Here is a 25,683-nt window from a genome sequence, read left to right on the forward strand (position 1 = left end):
TATAAAGGGACAGATAGTAAATATCTTATATTTGTCACAACTACTCAATTCTGCCACTGCAGCATGAAAGCAGCCATGGTTGAATGAGTGTGGCTGTGTTCGAGTAAGTTTATTTTAGACACTGAGATTTAAGGTTTACATAATTTTCACATCATGAAATATTATTCTGATTTTTTAACCATTAAAATATGAGAAACCACCCTCAGCTTTTTGGGCCATACAAACAGGATGTGGCAGACGAGCCTGTGAGGCGTGCTGTCTGACCTGTGGTCTGCACTGTTGGAGGCTCCTCAGGTCACTACGCTCACTTCCTGCTGGTCCTCACCAAACTTATTCCCGCAAGAGCATCTTTCTTTCCTTTCTGCCATTGTTGCTGGGGCTGCAGGGACATTAAAAGTGACTGATATAAAAAGATAAAGCTTCTTTTAATCTCTTTTTTATCCTATCTAGATTTTTTTTCAGGTTTATTTCTTAAATATCTAAGAGGGCATTACAATTGGAGATTCTAAAACTAGATAGTTTAAAATCTATTTCCCAGTGCTTTTCTAAGAAGATTATGTTTTTTTTAAATTTATTTATTTATTTTTTTTTAAATTTTTTTTGGGGGGGTACATCAGGTTCAATCATCTGTTTTTATACACATATCCCCGTATTCCCTCCCTTCCTTGACTCCCCCCCCTCAAGAGAAGATTATGTTTTAAGGCCTATTATTATTATTTACTCAATTTTAAAAACCTAGAAATTTAATTTAAGGCACTGTACATTTTCATTTTTTAATAAACCACATGGCAAAACAATACTTTATTTAATAAATGTACAGGAAATTACAATTTGAAAATTGCAAATACAGTACATATACATATACTATACTTTGATCTTTAGTTACACGGACAAACTCCAGCTTCAAAATCTTTCTAAAATCAATCATTATGCAAAATATCTGGTTTCTGAAGGTATATATGGAAAAGTATATACAATTTCTTAAACTGTGATATGGCTTACTTATTAACATATATTTATTTAGAGAAGCATAAGCTTTCCAGGCGCAAAGCTGACATACTGGCACATTTCAATTTTGTATTGCAGTTATTTCAGAATATACTTAATCGCAATGTTTAAATTTACACTGTCATAGGTTTAACTTGGAAAGTCTCCATAAATGTTTTCCAATCCTACCAAAAATCAGAAAATATTTGTTGGTCCTTACCATATGACTGGAAGAACGGGTTAAACCTTTTGTAGGCAAGAATTCAATGACAGGCTAGCCCGAATGTATAACCGAGCGGCACACACACAACTCAACACGGAGGAACTCCCACAATTCTTCTCTCCAATTTGCATGCTCCTACCAACACCAGAGCAATATCCCTGACTAGCAATCTGTAACACAATTCGGAAGCCCTGTCTGGTGGGATTCACAGGACACATCTGCAGCCGGGGTTTGCAAATGGTATTTTGGTTAGAGAGACATTAAGCTTCATCAACAATTTGGGGGTCAGGCTGGCCTCCCCTCAACACAGCATATAGTGAGGTGTCACTATTCATCTGTGACTAATACCCAACAGGCTCATAAGTGAAGCTCAGTTCAAAGACAAACTGAACCCAATGAACTAATTTTGTATCTGTGAACACGTTCTGTAACTTTGAATTTACTAGATGTAAGGTAGAGGCAACAGCAAAAGTGCCTAAAACCTTATTGCAAAGGGGCTCAAATTCTGTAAGAACGCCTTATTCATTATAGTGAACAAGTTAATATAAACGCATAAGAAGAAAATAAATTTAGCTAATTGTGCTTGTTTCAGAAGTGAATGCTTCTCTCTCCTAAAGTGTGTTTGAGAAACACAACCCCGAGTCTTATCAGCAGTGATCTTGGCTTTGTGGTTGTACAGTGCATCTCCTTCCACCACACTTATTCCGTAAAGCTCAGCGTGCAGAGAAATCTGGATCGGGAACAATCAGCTGTTTAAAAAAAAGGTTCTTTCCTATCCAGAAATACATTTATAAGTGGTGCTTTGTCTCTGAAAGACGGTTTTTCCTCACATTAAAATGAAAGGGAAGCTCAAGTATCTGATCCTGCCTGAGTCTATTCTGGGAAAATTCTACTAAAGACAAACACTGTCAGTGAGGACACCTGTGTTCAAGAGACAGAACCAGGATACTGAGGCTCCTAAGAGCAGAAAACTAGTTTTAGAAAATGGGAACAAAGCACCCAAAGTTGAAAACAGTAAAATAAGAAATCTAGTTATCTGGCAAATAATACTGATGGGAGCTGCAAGTTGTGAAAATCCGGGCTCACGTTACACAAGAAATAGCTAATGGAAAATGTATGGAGGAATTACAGTTGCTTCTGGGTCTGCATTTCAAAGCCTTCTGAAATATATCTTATTCAACTATATTCCCCACATTATATTTCTAAAGCAGCATGGTCATTAATGAAACAATAGGTCTTTTTCCAAAAATAAATCAAAATGCTGCATCTGGCCAGAGCTGTGAAACACAGGTTATACACACAAGTAACTCTGATTATTTGCAAATGTTAACTGAAATACAGCACAATGAAGAACTGCCCAGTTTTTATATTGTGATGTTTTCCCAGTGCAAAATTAACAATGCTAGGTATTTATACAAACAGCCACTGCCTTTCCCAGGACAATGGAAAGCCCTTTCTGAGGGCGGGCTGAGGAGTGTAACTCGGGGCTGTAACTAAGCGGGTGAAGGACAGACCAGCTGTGCAGTTCCTGGTCATATCTGCTAAGTTCACATCCTTCTCTGTGGTCTTGTGAAGTTATAAAAAGTTAAATCTATCAATCCTCAAATCTTACAGATCCAGTAGAGTACAAGTACAGTCTGTAGCCCTTGCTACAAAAAGCAAAGCACAGGAAACTTTATGTGTACCTCACTTTAAGGAGAACACTATAATTAAGATTTACAAAAGTTTTCAGTGTTTCTGCATTTTACAAAAGGATCCTTTCAATCCTCAAATGGATTTTAGACTGTTTCATCAAATAATTTCCCAAGGAATGGGTCATTATGAAAAGTCAGGTATAGCTATTTAAGATATAGGAAAGTTTACAAGCAACAGGCTCCATAGATATGAGGAACAATTTGCAAATACAGGAAAATCATTAGCATAATTAGCATATATAACGCACATTCTTTTCCTTCCTCTTGCTAGGTACTCAAAAGTCTGTAAATACCCAGATGTCCACTGAAATGCCTCTCATTTATTCTTACTTGCCCTCTATATTTTAATTTTATATTATTTTGATTTAAAGTTTACATGCTACTGAAATTTTTGAAAAATTCAAATCGTTATTTTAAATAGATTCATAAGAATCCCATAAAGTGAATTTTCAATTCAATTCAACAAACACTGAGTTTTATTAGGAGCCATTAATCCTTATCAACCCCTTTATTGGATACCACCAACTCAATAAATTTTTAGGTAAATCTAGGTTTTATCCTAGGTATATTACATAGTGAGGTTCTTAGTGGAAAGATGAAATCTGTTTCCTATTCTTCATTTAGATCAGAAGTCATCTGCATGCCCATCTAGGGTTTCAGTTCACAGCTTGTCTGGTACACTGTTACTCTGATTCTGAGGAGTCAAAGAACCATACCCATTCTTGGCATAAGAGACTTCCTCTTGAAAACGGATTTCTAATGTGCATAAAGATAATCTCAAAACCAACAGTTGCAAAATGAAACATGAATATTCACAGCTGTTTCTTTAACACAACTGTTATCAATTAGTTGCATTCGCTCTGAAAACTTTTATGCTTAGCCTCCCTACAACACAGATTTAATGTCCATCGCCATTCCCCTGCTTTAAAACACACACACACAAGGTCAAAAACCCTTGAAAATTTTGTTTTCTCAGAGTAATATCTTCCCCCAGTCCCTCTGTGGATTTCTGTTATGGTATTATTATTAGAAAAACTTCAAAATTATATCCTAGGGTTTCTGGAGTCCACAGAGAATCCCTAACCCACATCATCCAGCCAAAATTCTCCTGGAGGAACATGGTTAATCTACACATGAGTGGTGAAGGGCACACTGAACTTCAGCTCCCCAGAGTTTTACCCTGAAAGGGCTCATGCAGATTAACTGGTTTGGAAGCAGGAAGCAAGGTACCAAGCAGACTCCTCTGTACAAAAGGCAAGGCAGTTCTTAAAAGGACAGAGGATCACTGTTTACCTTTTGCAGTCTCTTGCTGTTCTTAAAATAATTCCATGAACAGTAAGTGATTTCAGGAAGACTTAAATCTGAAACTCCACACCCCATCCTCACTCCTATATTTTGTTTTAAATTATCATGTAGTAATTTGAGTTTGATTAACTTCTGCTAGTCAGAATAATATTGAAAATATTTCCCAAACAATTTAATGACAGTGACCACAATATGTAAAGATTTGGTTCTGATAAGATTACAAATAACCAAATGTTAACTTTGAGATTCAAAACCTTGTAACATCTGGAAAAAGCTGATTACAAATTATAACAATAGGATTAAGACTTATTTGTGAAATAAAACATTTCTGAAACTCTAGAAATACATGCTTATTCCACTCTCTAGATAATTAGTAGTACTTTCTGAAATCTGTTGAGAAATAATTTTGGTAAAAAGAGAGAGCTGGGTGTCAAATTCCAGAAGCTGGGTTCAAGATTACATATTAAAAAATTCAGTTTTCCCACACTGGCTTGATATAAAATGGTCTTTAAAAAGGATTTTTAAATGCAAATACTGAATTCTTGACGCTTCCTTTAAGACATGTACTGTCATAATTAATGAAGTACGGTCTTGGACTGTCTTCTGTGAGGTATCTGTAGAGTCATGTCTCATTATGTAAACAGTGTTCTAGAAACATTTTCATCTGAAAATCATGGTGAAGTCTCGTTTTACCATTAAACAGAAATTAGCACTGTCAGGCTGGAGTGACTGTTTTGAGAGACCGGTGCTTGATACTGACACAGCTGTCAGGGATTCCATTTCTCATTTAGGTGTGCATTTATTGCTCTTACATCTGTGACTGCAGGATAAATAAGGCAGCAGTCCCCAAAATGTATACAATTAGGGACTGGAACTCTGACAGTTTGCACAAGTTCTGTCCACTTCTTGCCTATAACTCTGAAGCTGAATAGTACATTTATACATGCCAAACGTGTTCAATAATAAATGCTTTGCTTTGGACTGTACTTCCTCCCATTTAGATGAACTTCCAGGAACTGCAATGTCAAGAAAATATCATTACTATTCATTGTATACAGTTACATGTTAGTGAACAAGACAAAGGGCAAAAACAATCTTACTATACTGTGAAGATATTTTTATTAGTTTGATTTCTACCCTCTTGAAGCTATTCTGTTAGAGACGTATTTCAGTTTACAAAGCCAGAATGACTTCTCATTATTCCATTTCTCTCCAGTCCACTCTTGGGTAGAGAAGGAATACTAGACATCAATTACAAGTCTTTCATCTTTAGTAGTTTTTAAAATAAACCATATGCATATATTATTTTGATAAAAAAATAAAAAGCATCAATCTGTGAAGTGATTTAAAGAAATAAAAATATAGTCTAGCTTTTCTTATATAGAAAAAACATGGTAAATACACTTTATGCCTTTCATCTGAAGGCAAAAAGTCAATTTGTAATATCTCATCAAAGAGATCAAAAATTATTGCTCTGCTATCAATATATTGACCTGCAACTCACCTTTTGAAGAGCCTCACCCTTCCCTTAAAACAAATCTTTCCAGCAGGAAAGTCTTCCTATTTAATCATAAGCACAGATGTTTAATGCCAAAGACATAAGTCCACCAACCCCAGCATTTACCGTCAGCAACATACTTAGCTGTATGTGTACTATGGCAGTAGGTTTTCCTGAAGTGAGAGACCAGATATTTAAATCTTCCACTGAATATACATCTTCTATTTTCATCAAAGCTTCTTTGATATAGTCTATATTCAAATGGCTTGGTACACCTATTCAGAATGTATCATTTATAAGTAAAGATTATTTTGAGAAAAAAGTTATATATTACTAATAGGACACCTAAAAAAAAGAAACCAAATGGCTTGACTAAATTCAGTTTAAATGAACATGTTAAAATATATTAAAACTTTAAGATAAACTATGCACACATATAGCAGGATATATACTAGAAGTTAATAAATACTTAAAATATGTTCATTCCCAGTAAAAAGAAATGTCAATCAAATCAGAATACTTCACCTAATAAAGACAAAAAAGAAAAAGGAACATACAATGAAGATAAACCTACTTTTGAGAACTTATAGTTAAATACTTATACTTAGTATCAGTGAGGCAGGGATGTTGGAAATAGAATAGCAAGTTAAATGTGAATTACAGACTTAATAAATAAATTACTAAACATAACTGCATTAAGAATCATGAATTGCATTCTTGTCCTAGGCCCACAGTTTATTAGCAGCATGACCTTAATGAAGTTATGTTACCCCTCTGAGCCTCAATTTTCTTGTTGGTAAATAGAGATAATAATGTCTGCCTTGCCTACTTTTCTTGGCTATTATAAGGATCAAATGGGCAATAGATCGGAGAGTGCATTGACTCATATGTTTTTACATGTGAGGTGGTATTATAGACTAATAGGTATCAGTAAAAAGAAAGGAAAGACATGGCTTCTACCCTAGAGTATTCCCACCCACCATCAACAGCCCCAGTCTGATTTAGGGAAAAAATAAACCCACAGTGGGGATACTAGAGATCTTACCTTCTAGTATTATAACTACTGTGTCCCATATGATTCGAAAGGTTGTAAAAGCCACAAGTAATGAAAACACATATGTACAGATGGGATCAGCAATCTTGTATTCTGGCTGAAAGGTGACAGATCAAAATTGTGATTAAATACAGACAGACATAAAACAGTCTGCAAAGCAAAGCAAGACATACTCTGTCCCCTGTTCTTTAGCAGGACTGGAGCACATCTTTAGAACTTCGATATTGCCAACTGAGAAACTTCTTCACTCTTTCCTAGACTGTTTAAATACCTTTCTTTGTGAAACCTCTTGTATTTCCAGAAGTTTAGTCATTTGTTCCACCATTTTCCTCTGTGCCTTCTCTAAATCTTCCACCCAGAACCACAGAATACCAGAGCTGGAAGGAGTTTTAGAAGCCATACATCTGGTCTAAGCCCCTCACATTAAAGAGGAGGGAACTCAAGTTTAGAGTTGAGGGATTTCCTCAAGGTCAAAGCATTAAAGGCAGAACTAAGACTAGAACTCAGATCTCTGGATTTCCACTCCAGTGCACATTCCTGTACCTAGCAGTTGAGTGACAAGGCTTAGAATTGAGTTCTTCAGTGAAGGCACCACCAAAGCCAACAGATAAGTTACCCCGTGAGATGATACTATTATGTTTGGTGCTAATAAAAGAGCTATACTGATAGTTTAAGTATACTTGCATAATGCAAAATGAATAGCACGGACACTGGTGTCTAGTATACCGATAAAAGACAGTCACCTTTAGTTTTAATGTTGAAATTAAATACTGTATATATTTTAAAATAGAAAAACTAGCAATCATGTTACCTTGAATCGTATGATGTATGCAGCTATCAGCACACCAACACTCTGTACCAGATCCCCCAAGGCATGTACAAATGCAGCTCTCACTGCCAAGCTATCGTGCCCATAGTTGTGTCCACACCTGGAACCTGTGGTAGGAGAATCTGAAGGCAGGGAGTGGGAATGGGCGTGATGGTGACCAGATTGGTTCAACAGAAACCCCATTCTGTTAAAAATAAAAGAAAAGATTATTCTTCTTCAAATAAAAATGTGTTACTAATTATAGACTAATGAGGCAACGTGGAACTCATTCATTTAATAAATATTTGCGCACCTGTTTTGTATCAGGTACTGCTCTAGGGGTTGGGGTTCTAAACAGTGATAAGGCAGACATATCCCTATCCCTATGGAACCTGTGTTCTAGTAGAGAGGGCAGAGAATTAACAAATAGATACATAATGTACTGGGAGGTGATGCAAATGCTTTGCAGAAAAGTAAAGCATTGCAAGGAGGTGGGGAGTGATGAGAAAATGCCTCACCAAGATTCTGAGCAGAGACTTGAAGGAAGTCAGGAAGCAAATGGTGGTGGAAGAGTGTTCTAGACAGAAGGAACCTCAGGGCAAAGGCCCTAAGATGAAAATGTGCTCTATGTGCTTAAAAAAGCAAGACAACCATGTGGCTAGAATAAAGTGAGCAAGAGTGCTAGGAGATGAGTTGGAGAGGTACACAGGATCTTAACAAAATGGCTATGATAAAAACTTTAGATTTTATTCTAAGTATGAATGGAGGCCACTAGCGCAGGCATTGGCAAACCATGGTCTGTAGACCATGTTTTTATACATAAAGGTTTTTGATTTTTTTATTTTTGGTAAATAAAGTTTTACTGGAACACAGCCATGCTCATTTGTTTACATACTGAATATGGCTGCTTTTGTTCTGTAGCAGCAGAGTTAAGTAGCTGCAAAAGAGGCTGCACGGCTCTCAAAGCCTAAAATATTTATTATCTGGGCCTTTACATAAAAAGTTTACTGACCCCTGGTCCAAATGATTAAGTATGTAACTTAAAGATTTTGTAGTTTTTAGGAAAAAAGTTGATAGTTTAAAAAAAATCTTATTAAAATAAAAATATACAAGTTAAAAAAAAACTTTGTCCTACTTAAATTCCTGATTGTTAGTCAAACTTCAGTATACCCGAGCAAACCCATGAGAGATTTATAATTCCAATAGTGTTTTATTAACATTTAGAAGAAAAATTAATGTACCATATAACTTCAAAATATATTAAAATATCACTACACATTACTGAATGCATACATAGTAGTTTCTAAGTTCATAGTACTTGAAAATGTTAATGTGAAAACAATATAGAGTGTATGATACTCTAATGTTGGATACATGCCATTATAAATTTGTCCAAACCGATAGAATGAGTTTAACACCAAGAGTGAACCCTCAAGTGAACCATGGCCTCTATGAGAACAACGTGTCAATGCAGGCTCATCATGTGTTACAATTACCACTCTGGTGGGGGATGTTGATAACAGGGGAGGCTATGCATGCGTTAGGGGCAGGGTATACACGGGAAAGCTCTGTACCTCCCCTCAAGTTTGCTGTGAACCTAAAACTGGTTTAAAAATAAAGCCTATTAAATTTTTTTTTAAAATAGAGCTTACATCATATTAACTGCAACTCCAACAGCTGCGGTAATGAGCATTATATCTCCATTTATTTCATATTTCATATGTATAGTTCTTTGGACAGCTTCATATAGGAGGAATCCCATAAGTATATACACCAACAGCACACTAATCATAGCTGACAAAACCTCTGGAGGGGAAAATATAAAAAATAAATATATTTGCAGAATGGTTATTATACTTCATTAATACTAAATACTGTACAATCTCTTATTTATATTTTCTTTCCTCTAAGGAGATAAAAGCATTATATTATTTTTGTCATGTAATTTTTCTTGAAGAGTGATTAGTAGTTTGCTTTGGATCCTCCACTAATTCACTCCCACCACTCCCCGCCTTCTCCTCATCTCTTTAGGGTCAAATTATGTATATTTACAGACTATACACATGGTTTAAAAAAAAAAAAAAAACTGAGGAAAAAAGTTGTAACACACTTGACCACAGACTAATTTCCCCATAGATGAGTATACTTAGAAATCATTAAAAATGTGAACAACCCATAATAAAAATGGGTAAAAGACACAGATAGTAATACACAAAAAATAAGTAGAAATGGCCAATTTATCAAAATCAATCATAATACAAGAAATTCAAATAAGAATTCCTTTTTGCCCCTTACTAAATTGGCAAAGATTAAAAAGTTTGATAACAGCCATAGTTAGCAAGGATGTACTGGTGGAAGTACAAAATAGAAATATCTTTTTGGAGAGCAGTTAGTAAAACTAATAAAATTTTAAAATGCATACATTCCTTATATTCTAAAAATCTATCCAATAGAAACACATCAAAATGTATGCAAAGATATCTACAGCTTTGTCTGTAGTATAAAAAAAGATCTGGAGACATCTTAAATACCCACCAAGGAGGAACTTAATGGATAAATTATAGTACATATATATGATGGGATACCATACAGTCATTCATATATATATATATATTTGTATTTTTAAAAAATTGAAGTATAGTTGATTTACAATATCATGTTAGTTTCAGGTGTACAGTACAGTGATTCAGGGGGTGATATATATATGTGTGTGTATATATATATATGTGTGTATATATATATATATGTGTGTATATATATATATATATATATATAAAATCTTCTTCAGATTCTCTTCCCTTATAGGTTATTACAAAATACTGAGTATAGTTCCCTGTGCTATACAGTAGGTCATTATTAGTTCATTTATATTTAAAAAAAGGAAAAAAAAAATCAGGCAAATTGATAATCACAAGAAAGACAAGAAAATGTTATACCTCAGAAGTGAAACTAAGAGCTTGGGGAATTCATGTTTCATTTTATTCTTTCTGGTAATGCTTGAAAAGTTTTAAGTTTTTACCATAAACACATTAACCTTTAGACTAAAGAAAAACAAACACATTTTTTAAGGCCTGTAAGTATGCATGAATGCACTTTGACTCAGGAATTCCTCTTCCAGGAATGATATACACACTCATGCCAACTGAGCTGCGCATGTGCAAAATGAGTAGGTTATGGAGCTATTTATCATTGTATATAATAGCAAAAAAGTGAAAACAATTTAAAAAAGTGATTAGTAGGGGCCTTGTAACAAGGAATACTATGCAGCTGAAAAAAAGCATTAGGCTCTTCATGTTCTGATAAGGAATCATCTCCAAAATACAGTGTTATGTGAAAAAAAGAAAAGTACACAACAGTATATACGATATGTTAGCCTTTGTGCAAAAAGAAGAAAGAGAATATATAAATAATGATCTATACATGGAAACTCTGGAAGAATATACAAAATACTGATAAAAACTGATTATGAAGAAAATGGGTGGCTAGGAGACAGTGATGACTTTTCACTATATATGCTTTTATACCATGTGAGTTTTCTACCATGTGAGTATGAAGTAGAAATAATTTTATATCTTCAAAATAACAAAAATGAGCAAAGTACATTTAAAAATAATTATATAAAATTAGTGTTGACACTCAAAACAATAGCAAGAAAACACATAACTTTTTTTTTTTCTTTAAAGAAACCAGATATTAAACCTTTAAGTGTTAAAAGTTAAAACAATCTGGAAAATTATTATCTGGGTCAACTCATTGCTCAAAGGTTCTGGACAGTTCAAGTATATTGGACTTTGATACATTTTCATTCCACCTCATAAATTACAACACAGAAAAACGAGCAGTAAAAAGTTGTTTCCCGGAGACATTTCATTAATGTAGCCAAAACTCTAATAAAATTCTGTGCATCAACAGATGTTGGAATAAGACAAAAAACATACAACTCCCATTCAAAACCATGATTCATCTATTCCGGACATACTAATTATCATACCTCATAGGGGACACAGGCTTGAAGAAGACAGAGGAAAAAAACCAACTGAAATATACAAAGCTGTGGAGAGACTACAGTATGTATCAAGTCTAGACTCTAAGCCCCTTAAGGATATGACCAAATTACATTCCACATCACATTTACTGTAGCACTCAGCAGAAAAAGTGGCATGTAGCATGTACTCACATATTTATGGGTGGATCTGTAGAAAGAATTTAGTTAGGCTGAGCAAGGGAAGATAAAAGGGTATATATACAATTAAGAAGGTTAAGCTAAATATGAACAATAGTTATTTACTAAATCCCCCCAAACAAGAATAGGTTAAAAGAAAAGAATTAAACCATATATAAGACTGAAAACACATGGAATTTCTTGTCTTAAATTATAACTGCTTATGGCAAAATATACATATATAAATAATATAAAGAAAGAAGAAATAATTAAAAAATTTTGAACTATAAAATCTCATGTACTAATGGTAGGCTCCTCATTTTACTCGTGAGGAAACAGAACTTTAATTCTCTTTAATACTGATATTTAAAAAATATCAATCCTTCTCAAATCCTTCCGAAAAAAAAAAGAGAACTTTAATCATGTGTCAGGCTTGACGCTAGCTAGCAATTAGGACACCATAGTTTGAAAGGTGCCTGAATCAGATTTTTAATATGAAATTATAAAGCAATATACTTTATAAATATTAACAGCTATACAAGTTAATGGCACAGAGATGTTACTGCTTATGAAAATCTAAAACCATAATTAAAAATTCTTTCAAAACCCCTTGTAATTAGGTTGACCATACTTTCCAGTTTTCCCAGATAGTCCTGATTTATGCCTGTTATCCTGGCATAATTATTAAAAGTGTCCCATTTCACTTTCAAAAGTGTCCTAGTTTGGATAAGATATATTGTTACCCTAGTAGGTCTGCCAGATAAAACACTGGATGCCCAGTTAAATCTACATTTCAGATAAACAACTAATTTTTCCATGTAAGTATGTCCCATGCAATATTTCAGACATATTGTCATCCTGAGAGAGAGAGCAAGCCAAATCTGCCAACAGCCACATCCCAGTGATAGTTTTCCTAAACACTAAAAATTAACTTTTTGTGAATTCTCAGATAAGGCAAAACCACATTCAAAATAAAGTAAAATGAAAGTCAAACTAAAGCATAAACAAAGTTCTCAACAAGGAGGATTCCCACCCTTAGAAGGCCCTAAGCCCCTGCAGCTGAAAACTCAGTTTTGCACCACACAGTTTTCACCCACATGAGTAGCACAATGGATCCTAATGCCTGCCCATCGTTAAGAGTAATGGAATTCAGCTGATTCCTAGAAATTCCCCAAATGACATATTAGGATACTGTAATCAAAGATATGCCTTATTTAGCAACTAATAGGAATGTGTCTCATATCTAGTTTCCCTGATGAAAAGCAAAGACATTCATCTGTTTTTTTTTTTTAATTATTTATTTATTTATTTGGCTAAGTTGGGTCTTCATTGCTGCGCATGAGCTTTCTCTAGTTGCAGCAAGTGGGGGCTACTCTTTGTTGCTGTGTGTGGGCTTCCCACTGCAGAGCATAGGCTCTAGGCTCACAGGCTTCAGTAGTTGTGGTTCATGGGCTCTAGAGCACAGGCTCAATAGTTGTGGCTCATGGGCTTAGCTGCTCTGCGGCATGTGGGAATCTTCCTGGAGCAGGGCTCGAACCCAGGTCCCCTGCATTGGCAGGCGGATTCTTAAGCACTGTGCCACTGGGGAAGTCCCCATCTGTTATTTTTTTATTCTAATAACCTGTCAAAATGTCTTCTAAACAGAATACTGATAAATGTAAAAGAAAAAAACAAAAAGAAAAAAAATTTAAGTAGATTTTTAGGGCTGAGATTTATAGTTGGGAAATATAAGGCACAGTAATACCATAGAGCTAAAATTCCTAATAGTAGTCATATGATCATCCCGATAAAACGAACAAAAAGCTCTTTCACTGTGAATAAATTAAACTTTGGTGAAATATCATGAATAGAACTAATTAGTGTTTAAATTTTTTTCATAATATTTTAAATATGATGGAATGCAGATAAATATAGGCAAGATATTTTTTTCTCCCACGTTTAAGAGAGAAGGAAGCTTTCAATCAACAACCAAATTATGACTTGCTCCAATCTCCTCATTCTTGCCTTGTTGCCCTGGCTTGGTATCTGGTGACATAACATACAGTAAAGTTTTTCAAGACAAAAGGAGTGTACAACATGGATTTTTCATTTTCTAAAGGAGACCAAGGAACTTTCACAATGGAAATCCTAGATTTCTGTGAAAGTTACTACCATATTCACTTTAGATAAACTTGACTAAATGGAAATTTAGCATAAATGAAAAACTCCTGAAAAGGATTTTTATGGAAATTATAGGAAACCTATTGTTATAGTAGTTCTAATATTTTGCTACTTTATTCTACACACAAATAATTGTATCACTCCACCTGGCTGAACTGCAGTATCGGAGTATAGAGTAAGATGAATATGTATTTTTTGTTATAACAACACTTGGGTCTTTTTATTCAGCTGAAGTATAAACAAACGTTTACGGTCACTGATCTAATAAAGACCAAAATATACTCTGAATTTCACATACAGAGAATAAACACTTTTGACTTGAATGGCTAATAAATAGTAAGAGCAAAAATTAAATGGGAGAGGACTTCCCTGGTGGTCCAGTGGTTAAGACTCCACGCTCCCAATGCAGGGGGCCCGGGTTTGATCCCTGGTTAAGGAACTAGAGCCTACTTGCCGCAACTAAGTGCCTCCACGCCAGCAACTAAAGATCCTGCACGCGGCAACAAACGTCCCACGTGCTGCAATTAAGACCCTGCACAGCCAAGTAAATAAATAGATATTTTTTTAAAAATGGGAGAAAATACAGATGATTATCAAGTCTTGATAGTACTATAAAATATAAAATGTTTACTGCACAGTTTAAAACATCTATAAATTGCCAAAACTAGAGATTTTCAAGGTTTATATGAAAAATATTGAGTCCTTCTCTGATATCCTGTTATTCTCCATCATAGTACCTTATTCTTCCTCTTCATCGCATTTAATACAATTTATGATTATGTTGTGCTTGTGTACATATTTACTGCCTGTCTCCCCACCCTATAATATCACTCATTCATCCAACAGGTAACTTTTGAGCACCTATTCTATGAATGTAACAATCTGCTTCAACTGTGTGAACCACACTCAACTCAAGCTTTTTTATGAGTGCTGCCTAGATGTACTGCCTATCATAACTGTTCTCTCTGCTAATGCTATGATGCCAATAATGCAGATTTCCCTTAAAGTATATAACACTTGTCTTTCTATTGCCTCAAAGAACTTACATAGCAAACATCTAAAGTTCAGGTTTCAGAGGTCTAGAAAAATGAATAGGGAAGGAGTGTGGAGATAATTCTCTCTTCCATTTCCTTTTATGCAATTTCTCTTTTCTACATTCTTCTAAAAACAGACAGGAAGGAAAAAGAAGGAAAATCAGTGGGCTCTACTGGATTTGCCTAGGACTTCCAAATTAGTATTTTTATTTCATCTCATCCACAGATGAGGATGCACCCAGGATAAAGACATGTAGGATTTCAGTGGCCCACTGTTGCCACCAGAAAGCTAAAGTTTGTCTTTGCACATCCTACTCTAAATCACCTCCTATATCCTGTCTTCACACCACTCCCTCTACCCCACACACCCACGGTGCCCAGGGCTCTCATGTTGACTTTTGGCTATTCAATGTTGACCACCTTACTCATGTCTTACTCCCGCCTCAGCAAAAGCTCCCATTTCTAGTACCTATTCTTTTCCTATAGATGTTCATGTGATATGAATTAACTCTAAGATGTGAATATAACTAATAGGCATAACTCTTGTCAGGGGTGGGAGGAAGCTGTTAAAATGAATCACCAGGGATAAGAGTTGTGGGGGTTTTCGTTTTTGGCTGCACGTATGGGGGAAGAGATATTTTAGCTGAATACTTTCTGCTCCTTTAGTAAGTATCAGGGGAAAAATAACAAACTGTGTAGAATGAGCATTATAACCATATACCTACCTCAGGACAGCCATCATCTAGTCAGATCTGCCAAGGTCTTTGCTCAATAGAATGACATGTCACTACAAAAGATTCCTGCACTGTCACTTCACCATTAACCTAGGCTGATGATCTGCATTACCAGAGTAAATCTTGCTTTTTATTTCAGACAGCTCTGCTTACTAAGTAAGTCCTTTCACATGGTCACTATCTTTATCTAATCCATGCAGACTCTTCAGTCCAAAACTGGAACAGCCAGATAAATAAAGTCAATCATACTCATAATCCACAGAGAAGGAAAAAAGTGAAAGCAAGCGAGGGGTTGGGCTGTTCTCTTTCGAATAGCATATTGCCTGAGACATGGTGCTATTCCTCCTAAGGATTTGTGGGATTTCTCCTACAGTGTGGCTTCATTAAGTTCTAAGTTTTAGTAACTTCCAGCATAAGAAGACATACCCAAAGTCAAATAAATTCAGGCATTTAAAAATAACTCACATATGGTTCCTACCCTGCTCTCCCTCTCCCCACAAAAGAGCTGCAACTGTAGCTCACTGTAATGTAATAAAGAAAGAAGAAAAAGGAAAAGAAAAACCTTGAATTATTTTACACAATCTGTGAGTTCACATGAAGGAAAGAAAGTACCAACAGAATGGAACTGATTCCTGGGACAGACAGTTTGGCTTACCCCTCAAATCTAAAACTATCTTTCCCTCATTTTGACTGAAGGATTTTTGCTAAATTTTGTTATATTGCCCCAAATGTTACTAAAGACCTGAGTTAAAAAGCACATCTTTAAAAACTGTTATTTAATCATCAGGATGAATCATCTTACTTTTCTTCTGCTACCTAGCTGAGACAGTTTTGCTAAAAGAACAAGAATTCCGATTAGGGGGAGGGGGGAAGGCAGGCAGTTTTGGAGCATGGAGCATTTTGAGAGATTTAAAACGTCTGGGTAAGACGATAAACTGGCAGGTAGAAGAGGAAAGGAAAAGAAGACTGGAACTTTTAATGAGAACTTACTCTGTGCCAGGTACCATGTTAGGAACTTATACCACATTGTCTTTTTTACAATTCTGCAATACAAGTATTATCATCTGTATTTTACAGTAGAAACCCACACTTAGATTAAATCATTCTCCCAAAGGTCATATAGCTAGTAAAAGTGCAGATCTCAGATGTGAACCAAAGACAATTTAACCACAAAACTCTAAAAGAGGTTAAACACCACAAGAGGGCAGACAGCAGAATCGAGCAGTATCAGCAGTATTTCGTCTTGTGGAACTGAAAACCACAGCCACAGAAAGATAGAGAAAATGAAAAAGCAGAGGACTTTGTACCAGATGAAGGGACAGGATAAAAACTCAGAAAAACAACTAAATGAAGAGGAGATAGGCACCCTTCCAGAAAAAGAATTCAGAATAGTGATAGTGAAGATGATCCAGGACTTTGAAAAAAGACTGGATGCAAAGATGGAAAAGTTTACCAAAGACCTAGAAGAATTAAAGAGCAAACAAACAGAGATATGCAACACAATCACTGAAATGAACAACACACTAGAAGGAACCAATAGCAGATTAACTGAGGCAGAAGGGCAAATAAGTGACCTGGAAGACAGAATGGTGATCATCACTGATGCAGAAAAGAATAAAGAAAAAAGAATGAAAAGAACTGAAGACAGCGTAAGAGACCTCTGGGACAATGTTAAACGCACCAACATTCGCATTATAGGGGTCCCAGAAGAAGAGAGAGAGAAAGGACCTGAGAAGATCCTGGAAGAGATTATAGTTGAAAACTTCCCTAACATGGGAAAGGAAACAGCTACCCAAGTCCAGGAAGTGCAGAGAGTCCCACGCAGGATAAACCCAAGCAGAAACACGCCAAGACATATAGTAGTCAAATTGACAAAAATTAAAGACAGAGAAATGTTATTAAAAGCAACAAGGGAAAAACAACAAATAACATACAAGGGAACTCCTATAAGGTTAACAGCTGATTTCTCAGTAGAAACTCTGCAAGCCAGAAGGGAGTGGCATGATATATTTCAAGTGATGAAAGGGAAGAACCTACAACCAAGAATACTCTACCCAGCAAGGATCTCATTCAGATTTGATGGAGAAATCAAAAGCTTTACAGACAAGCAACAGCTAAGAGAATTCAGCACCACCAAACCAGCCCTACAACAAATGCTAAAGGAACTTCTCTAAGCGGGAAACAAGAGAAGAAAAGGACCTACAAAAACAACAACAAAACAATTAAGAAAATGGTAATAGGAACATACATATTGACAATTACCTTGAATGTAAATGGACTAAATGCACCAACCAGAAGACAGACTGGCTGAATGGATACAAAAACAAGACCCATATATATATGCTGTCTCCAAGAGACCCACTTCAGACCTAGGGACACATACAGACTGAAAGTGAGGGGATGGAAAAAGATATTCCATGCAAATGGAAATCAAAAGAAAGCTGGAGTAGCAATACTCACATCAGATAAAATAGACTTTAAAATAAAAAATGTTACAAGAGACAAGAAAGGACATTACATAAAGATCAAGGGATGAATCCAAGAAGAGGAGATAACAATTATAAATATATATGCACCCAATATAGGAGCACCTCAATACATAAGGCAAATGCTAACAACTATGAAAGAGCAAATGCAAGGCAGAAATAGAGACACAGGTGCAGAGAACAAACACATGGACACCAAGTGGGGAAAGCGGGGAGGGTTGGGGGGGAATGAACTGGGAGACTGGGACACCAAATTGTACACTCTAAATATATGCTGTTTATTGTCTGTTAACTGTATCTCAATAAAAGTTCTTAAAAAAAAAAAAAAAAAAGAGGTTAAACACCAAAACAAATGGGATCAGCCCCTGACTGAGGTAAGGAAGAAGAAATTCCCTTCTGACTAGCTTCTTAATTAGTCCAAAGGACCTATGAGCCAGGCTATACAACCCAGCTATGTTACAGATCAAAGAAATTTTTATAGTTTGTGAGCATAAACAGATTCAGAATTATAGGTAAATGTTTTCAAGTCCCAAATATTTTTTGTCCCCAAATTTCAAATATACTCCTCCTCCCAGTTTGGAAATTGGTTTAATTTACCCCAAGCACAAATGATTTGAGGATCATGAGCTATATTAGATTATCTGTTTCAGTTTTCATAACCATATTTACTTATTAGTGCCAGATTCATGGAGTTTAATATTTTCTGTTCCTGTCCTTACTTAACTCATGGTCTAGAAGGAGACATTGTTTCATAAAAATATCCATAAAAATGTGATAAATGCTATTAGGCATGCATAAAGTGTTATGAGAAAACAAAAAGAAAATTTAGGGTATGGTACTACTAATATCTGACTGTCATTCACAGACACACACCTCCAGTATGCTGCCTCTGCATAAGAAAGGGTGGTGGGGAGCATGATATGAACATATATAATGTATTTTCTTATATTTTCAAAAGGAAATGCTGGAAGGAAATGCCAGAAACTAATTAAAATGGTTGCTAATTAGGAGAGGGGCAGGAGGATGGGTGGGAGGGGACAGAATGAAGGCAATGTTTCTCTGAGTAAAGCTTTTCTTTTAAAAAATAATTTTTGACTTCTGTGACATGTTTTACATATTTACAAAACAAATCAACAAAGAAAAAAACCAACTTCTGTCCTACCACCCATGCCATCAAAACAAAACAAAATTCAACAACACAGTAACAAACCAGAAGTTTCTTCCAGGTGATTCCGTCTACAATGTTCTTTAGGACCTGAATCCACCAGTCTTGGTAGCAGAGGTCATAAGAGGCACCCTATCCAAATATGTCCAATGTAAACATACCTTCCCCTACAGAACTTAGATTACTTGTGAAGCGGTGGAATTTTACAGCATACAAGGACAGCCATTTTGTTTATAGCTTTATTTAATTCCACATATCTTTGTTGTCTTTTTAATCCTCCCCAAATCATACATTTTTCTTCCATTACTTCAAAGAGCAGAATAAATGAAATAAGTCTTATCTTGATATATCCTTATAAGATTTTGGAATATAAAGAAGAAAAAGAAGAGCCCAAAAGGCCCTTCTAGTGTGAGGGTGTGATTCCCTCCTTAACTCTGGAAAATACTCACCTATCTATATCTTAACAATTCTCTTCCTTTTATTTTTTAGATGACTTAAAAAATTTTACATAAAATTCAAATAACAAAATTCACCACTTTAACAATTTTGAAGTGGACAAATTCAGTGACTTTTACTATATGCACAGGTTGTGCAACAATTACCACTATCTAATTCCAGAACACACTCATTGCCTCGGAAAAGAAACCCTATACCCCTTAAGCAGTCACTCCCTTTTATTTTTTAAATCTCTTTTTCTGAGGTTCTTAATAGTACAACTTTGAACCTCCCAGATTATTCTTCTACAGTTTTAAACTTTTTCTTTCTGTTTTTATTTTTTTGTTCTGTATTCTGGGAGACTTTTTTTTTAACTATTTAAAAAAATTTATTGAAGTATAGTCGATTTACAATGTTGTGTTAATTTCCTCTGTAGAGCAAAGTGACTCAGTTATACATATACATATATTCTTTTTCATATTCTTTTCCATTATGGTTTGTTATTGGATATTGAACATAGTTCCCTGTGCTAGAGTAGGACCTTGTTTATCCATCCTATACACAATAGTTTGCCTCTGCTAATCCCAAACTCCCATTCCGTCCCTCCCCTCCCCGCCCCTTGGCAACCACAAGTCTTGTTCTCTATGTCTGTGAGTCTGTTTTTGTTTCATAGATATGTTGATTTGTATCGTATTTTAGATTCCGCATATAAGTGATATCATATGGTATTTGTCTTTCTGGGAGACTTTCTTGATTATATTTTCTAGTCCTATTGAAAAAAACTAAAAAAAATTTAGTAATAATATTTCAATTTCAAAGAGCTTTTTCTGTATGTTTCTTTTTCAAAATATTTTACTGTTTTATTATTCTGAGTATATTAATAAGATAATTTAAAACATTTTCTTCTGTTTCTTAAGTCACCTCTCTTTCCTGTAGGACAAATTTTTGTTTTTTTTTAAACTTTCCTTCATGCTGCTGGTTTTTCCCATTTCCTGACAGATTCTTGGTTGTTTGTTCACATTTAGGGTAGTTGGATAGGGGAACTGTCCTTTGCAAGAAGGAAATGCTGGAGGGATAAGCCATAACTATTTAAAATGGTTACTAATAAGGGGTGTAGAGCAGGGAAGTAAGACAAGTGTATTACTTTAGTGTGAGTATGTGGGGAACCAGACTATAAGGCTGCAGAACCGTGAATTCTAGTATGAAAAAGATTTATTTTGAAACATCAACATTCACACCAAAAGCCTCAGCGTTCTCCAAACATTTGGTTCAATTTCTTTCTGGAAGAACTATCTGGTGACTACAGGGAGGAAATGCAGACTGCCTGAGTGGAGGTGGGGGTGGGAAGAAGGCAGGGACATAGTGGACTAGTAGGAGCAGTTTCCCATTTACAGTCATTCAGTTAATCTTGTTTTCAGCCCCAGTTCTCACTTCTGCCATCTCTGTCCCTGAGTCTCCTTTGGAGTTCTGTTGGGCTGGTCCAGTTCCTACCCAGTGTACTCTAGACTGCGGCTTCTTGGCTTATTTCTTTCTTCAACCAACTCCCATCTACTTTCCAACTTTCAGCAATTTCTGGAAATTTTCTGTTTATTGGTAACCCAACCATTTGCTTCTCTTTGTTGTTTTGGTACTTTTTATTTCAATGGACTCTTAAATGCTGACCTCTAGTTCACCATCTTGAAGCAGTACTTTTAATGAAAGGGAAAAATTTGACTTTCTATAGAAATGTACGGAAATACAGTAGGACTAGTCAGTTCTATTTTCTTTCATCTTTTCATAGTGCGTGTTATCTATGACTACCTAGATAAACTCTAAGTACTTCTCTGATATTTAATCGAATTTTCATGAATATGGGTTCTTATCATTTGTAGAACTTTCTATGTTCCGTTATTGCATGTTTTTGGGGAAGAATTCCACTGCTTTCATTAGAATTCCAAGGGGTCTATAATTTAAAATGAATGCACTCTCTCAAATAGTGTTAGAAGGTAAAAATCCCACTCCATGATGCTGTATTTGAGTTTTGATCTTAAATCGCAGGTGTTTAAATCACACAAAAAAATTAAAGTTTAAGAATAATTTTGAAGCTGTTTAAAAACTCCAAAGCAATCAGTAAACAAATGGATGTATAATATGTCAGCTAGCATCCAAATGCAGGAACACATCCAAATGCATTATGTGTTATAAAGTAGCTTAACAAATAACAGAAAGACCTTACTCAGGGCGTTACCTCTCTTGTACAGCAGCTGAGGGTGCTGAGAAATGGGGATGCCAGATAATTTCCCAGACTTATGACCTGGATAGCTACTTGGAATACAGCTGTTCAGGTACAATGTCAACTTTTACACTAGAAGACGCAGCTACTAAATTAAAGGTGACCTAGATGTTGAATTAAGATTAGGCTAAAAAGAAACAAAGAAGGGGGGGAACTGATTGAAAATTAGCCAAGATTGTCAGTGTCTTTACAAAATAAAACCACAAGATGTTAAATCTGATTCTTTAAGACAGGTTTTGCTGAAGCTACCTAAATGTCAATTTTTGAGCTCTAAGCAAACCCAAAAATTCATCATATGGCACTTCATATATTAATTCAGGTAACTGTTTTATATGTATTTTAAAAATAATTTTTAAAAAATCCACAGTAACATAGGAAGAAGAAGAGTTGTGTGGATAACAATGTATGATTTTAACCTCTCTTAATTAAATATTAATATCTGTTCAAAATAAGAAAATAAAAATGTGTGCCTTGTTAAAGAAAAAAGATTCAATGACACTTGTTAAAACATGGTAAAGAAGACTTTATTAAAGGTGGGGGGAAGCTGTCTAGATTGGTATAGGGAAGCCTTGCTGAAAACAGGCCAGAGTGATGAGACATCACCCGGGGATAACCCAACAAATGTTTAGAATGGAGGTTCTGTTAAGCTGGCTTGGCAAGGTGCTTCCTAAAACTAGGTTTTACAAGGAAGGACACAGATGGGCTTGGGAGATGGCTCAGGAGACGGACCAAAGTCTGGTCAAGCAAAGAATCTTTGTTAGCATTTACAGTTAATGGCCACAATGAAGGTCATCCATACAGTATGTTATACATACTACAGTAGTACCTAAAACCTGGGCTACAAGCAGCTTTGGTTGGAATACCTGAGGTGAAAGAAAGAAGCTAATGCTCATTGATGAATTAAATCCATGTGGTTTTGTTTGGTTCAATAAACTGAAGGTAAACTTTTTTTCTGTTAACACCTTTAGGACACAGGGAACAACATTTGAAGATTAATGATGACCATATATATATATATGTGTGTGTGTGTGTGTGTGTGTGTATATATATATATATTTTTTTTTTTTTTTTTGGCTGCACCATGAGGCATGTGGGATGCGAGATCTTAGTTGCCTGACCAGGGATTGAACCCATGGCTCCTGCAGTGGAAGCATGGAGTCTTAACTGCTGGACTGCCAGGGAAGTCCCTGATTACCATATAATTTTATATGTGTAAACTATTTAGCTGACTGAATTAAATGTACCCTGAAAGATATATATCTGAATGAATCTTGTTTATTTTCATTTGCTTTGTTCAAACCGACTATCACCAGAAAGATTTTAGTTAATCAAAGGTTATAGTTCATTGTAGTTTTACTATAAAATTTTATAAACCAAGGAAACGCCCAATTACCTACCTAAGCGATGAAATCCAAAGGTGAATCTTTTGGTTGGTGATTTTGAAGACAGCCACAAAGCAAGCAGGGTCAGTATGATGGCACTTAGGTCAGTTAACATATGAAGTGCATCTGTCATGATTGCTAGGCTATTTGCAATGTATCCACCTTAGAGCAAGGGTGACAGGAAAGAAAGAAAAAGTTAATTAAAATAATAAACATAAGCAATCAAACCCCAAATATACAGCATCCTACAAATCATGAACTTCTAACTAATGTTAACTAAATTCTTACCCTATTTGTAATTAAGTCAAGGTATCCTGAAATTTTATGCAAAATTTTAACTATGCATATATTTTTTTTGGGTGAGAATGTCCATTTCTATGAACAGATTTTCTGAGGAGTCAATGACCTTAAAAAAGTTAAGGGCCACTAAATGGGGGCTAACACAAAGAAAACTTTTGTGTTTTAGCACTGCAGCTTTTACTCAACCTACTAATTCTACTGTTAGTGAAATTAATAACCACCATATATAAATATTATAATAAAGCTGAATAAAAGGTAGGTATTCACTTTTGGGGGAAGGTTTGAACATAAAACTGAAGAAATTCATAAAATGTTCATAAAACTGAGAGGATGGAAATGTTCTATCTGTGCTGGCCAATGGAGTAGCCACTAGCCACACATGGCTTTTGAGAATTTGAAATATGGCTAGTACAACTGAGAAATTGAATTTACTTAATTTTAGTTAACCTAAAGAGCCACATGTGGTGATCACCAGCACAAACAGCAGAGTAAGGAACTCCGAAAATCATCTCCCTCATAAAGGCCATGAGAACACGGGCAAAAATTGTCCAAATCAGCTTTCTGAAAACTATGGAAATTAAACAAAGGTTGATACAGGTAGCATTTACTCAAGGAAAAAAAATTGAATCTTTGTAAGAAGCTCACCAGTTCTGTAGCATTTTAACTTGCCTTATACCCAATCTCCCCCTCTTCAGTTCTATGGTAGCCTTGAAACCTAACAAACAGCAACCACAGTGAAAACCTCAGTCTGGCAGCCACTGCAAGGAATAGGATGGGGTTATAGCTCCTTAAAAGCCCCACTGCCAGGAAATTGTCATTATTTGACCTGCCTGGTACTTCCCTGGGAGACTATACTTGCAAGGCTCTTTTTATTTGACTTGACTTGGAGCTTGGCCCTGGTGCAAACCCCGGTGAGTGTTTGTTGAAAACAACCAGAGGCAATTGTTTAACACAGCAGCTGCCTGAAGCAATAAATGTGTTTCCTGTGTTCTGAAATTTTACAATGATATACCTTGGTGTGGGATTATTTTCATCCAATTTGGGCTTTTATTGACTCTTTCTACCTGGAACTGTATATCCTTCAGTTCTGGGGAAACTTCTTAAACTACGTTGTTGGTAATTTCTTTCCTTCTGCTTTCTTTATTTCCTAGATTCCTATTATTTGGAATTTGAGCTGATACACTAATTTTCTTGTCTTTTTTCTCCCATTATCTTCTCTTTTTGCTCCATTCTATGAGCTATGACCTTAATTCACCTTCTAATTTGTTTGGAGTTAAAAATTTTTAAAAACATTTTTATTATTCAAAAGCTCTTTTTTCTACTGTGAATTTCTTTTTAAAAGTAGCCTATTCTTGTTTCATGGATTCATGATCTTATTCTATCTCTGTGGATATTTATTCTATTATTATACTATTATATCTGACTGGCTCTTAAACAGGTTTTAATGAGCTTTCCTTATTTTAGCCTTCCTCTTTACCCACACTTATAGGGGTACCTGGTACAACCAATTCTGGGCCTGCTTAGGATTCTCTAGTGCAGTTCTCAATTATAGTCCTCAGGATCAGTAGTATCAGCATCTCCTGGGAACATGTTAGAAAATTCTCAGGCCCTACCCTACCCCAGACCTACTTAATTAGAAACTCTGATCCAGCAATTTGTGTTTTAGTAAGTTATCTCTAGGTGTTTCTGATGCATTAGTGTAAACTGGACCGGTTCTTGGCTTTCCCCACTGCTTGTTTAGGAGTTGACATTTTTGGGTCTATTAAGTCAGTTACCTCTTTTACCTGATTCCTTTCTAGTTTGTGTTGCGAGTGTCTCCTTTCCAGTTTTCCCCGTCTGTGTGGATATATATATATATATTCCATACTTATGTATGTATATATATACATATATATGTATTTTTTAAATCCCTTTATTGTAGTTTAAGAGAGTACAACTAGATGCATGAGTTCATTTGCCATCTTTACCTGGAAGTCTGTTTGCA

General features: G+C 35.5%; 1 protein-coding gene across 4 annotated transcripts in view; it reads right to left on the bottom strand.

Moving 5' to 3' along the window:
* Window positions 1-763: 763 nt before the first annotated feature.
* Window positions 764-25,683, bottom strand: part of SLC30A4 (solute carrier family 30 member 4) — a 29,552-nt gene continuing 4,632 nt past the window's right edge. For 2 of the 4 annotated variants that reach the window (XM_057723397.1, XM_057723396.1), the window contains exons 3-8: window positions 23,415-23,561; window positions 9,222-9,375; window positions 7,573-7,774; window positions 6,753-6,858; window positions 5,848-5,982; window positions 764-5,225 (exon numbers count right to left, since the gene is read on the bottom strand). In XM_057723397.1, the coding sequence (XP_057579380.1) occupies window positions 5,071-5,225; window positions 5,848-5,982; window positions 6,753-6,858; window positions 7,573-7,774; window positions 9,222-9,375; window positions 23,415-23,561 (899 nt within the window). In that variant the 3' untranslated portion in view covers window positions 764-5,070. Of the gene's footprint in view, window positions 5,226-5,847; window positions 5,983-6,752; window positions 6,859-7,572; window positions 7,775-9,221; window positions 9,376-23,414; window positions 23,562-25,683 lie in introns of those variants that run through there. The other 2 variants (XM_057723398.1, XM_057723399.1) reach the window with 2 other exon arrangements.

This window comes from Hippopotamus amphibius, chromosome 2, assembly GCF_030028045.1.
Source record: "Hippopotamus amphibius kiboko isolate mHipAmp2 chromosome 2, mHipAmp2.hap2, whole genome shotgun sequence".
Taxonomy (NCBI): Eukaryota; Metazoa; Chordata; class Mammalia; order Artiodactyla; family Hippopotamidae; genus Hippopotamus; species Hippopotamus amphibius.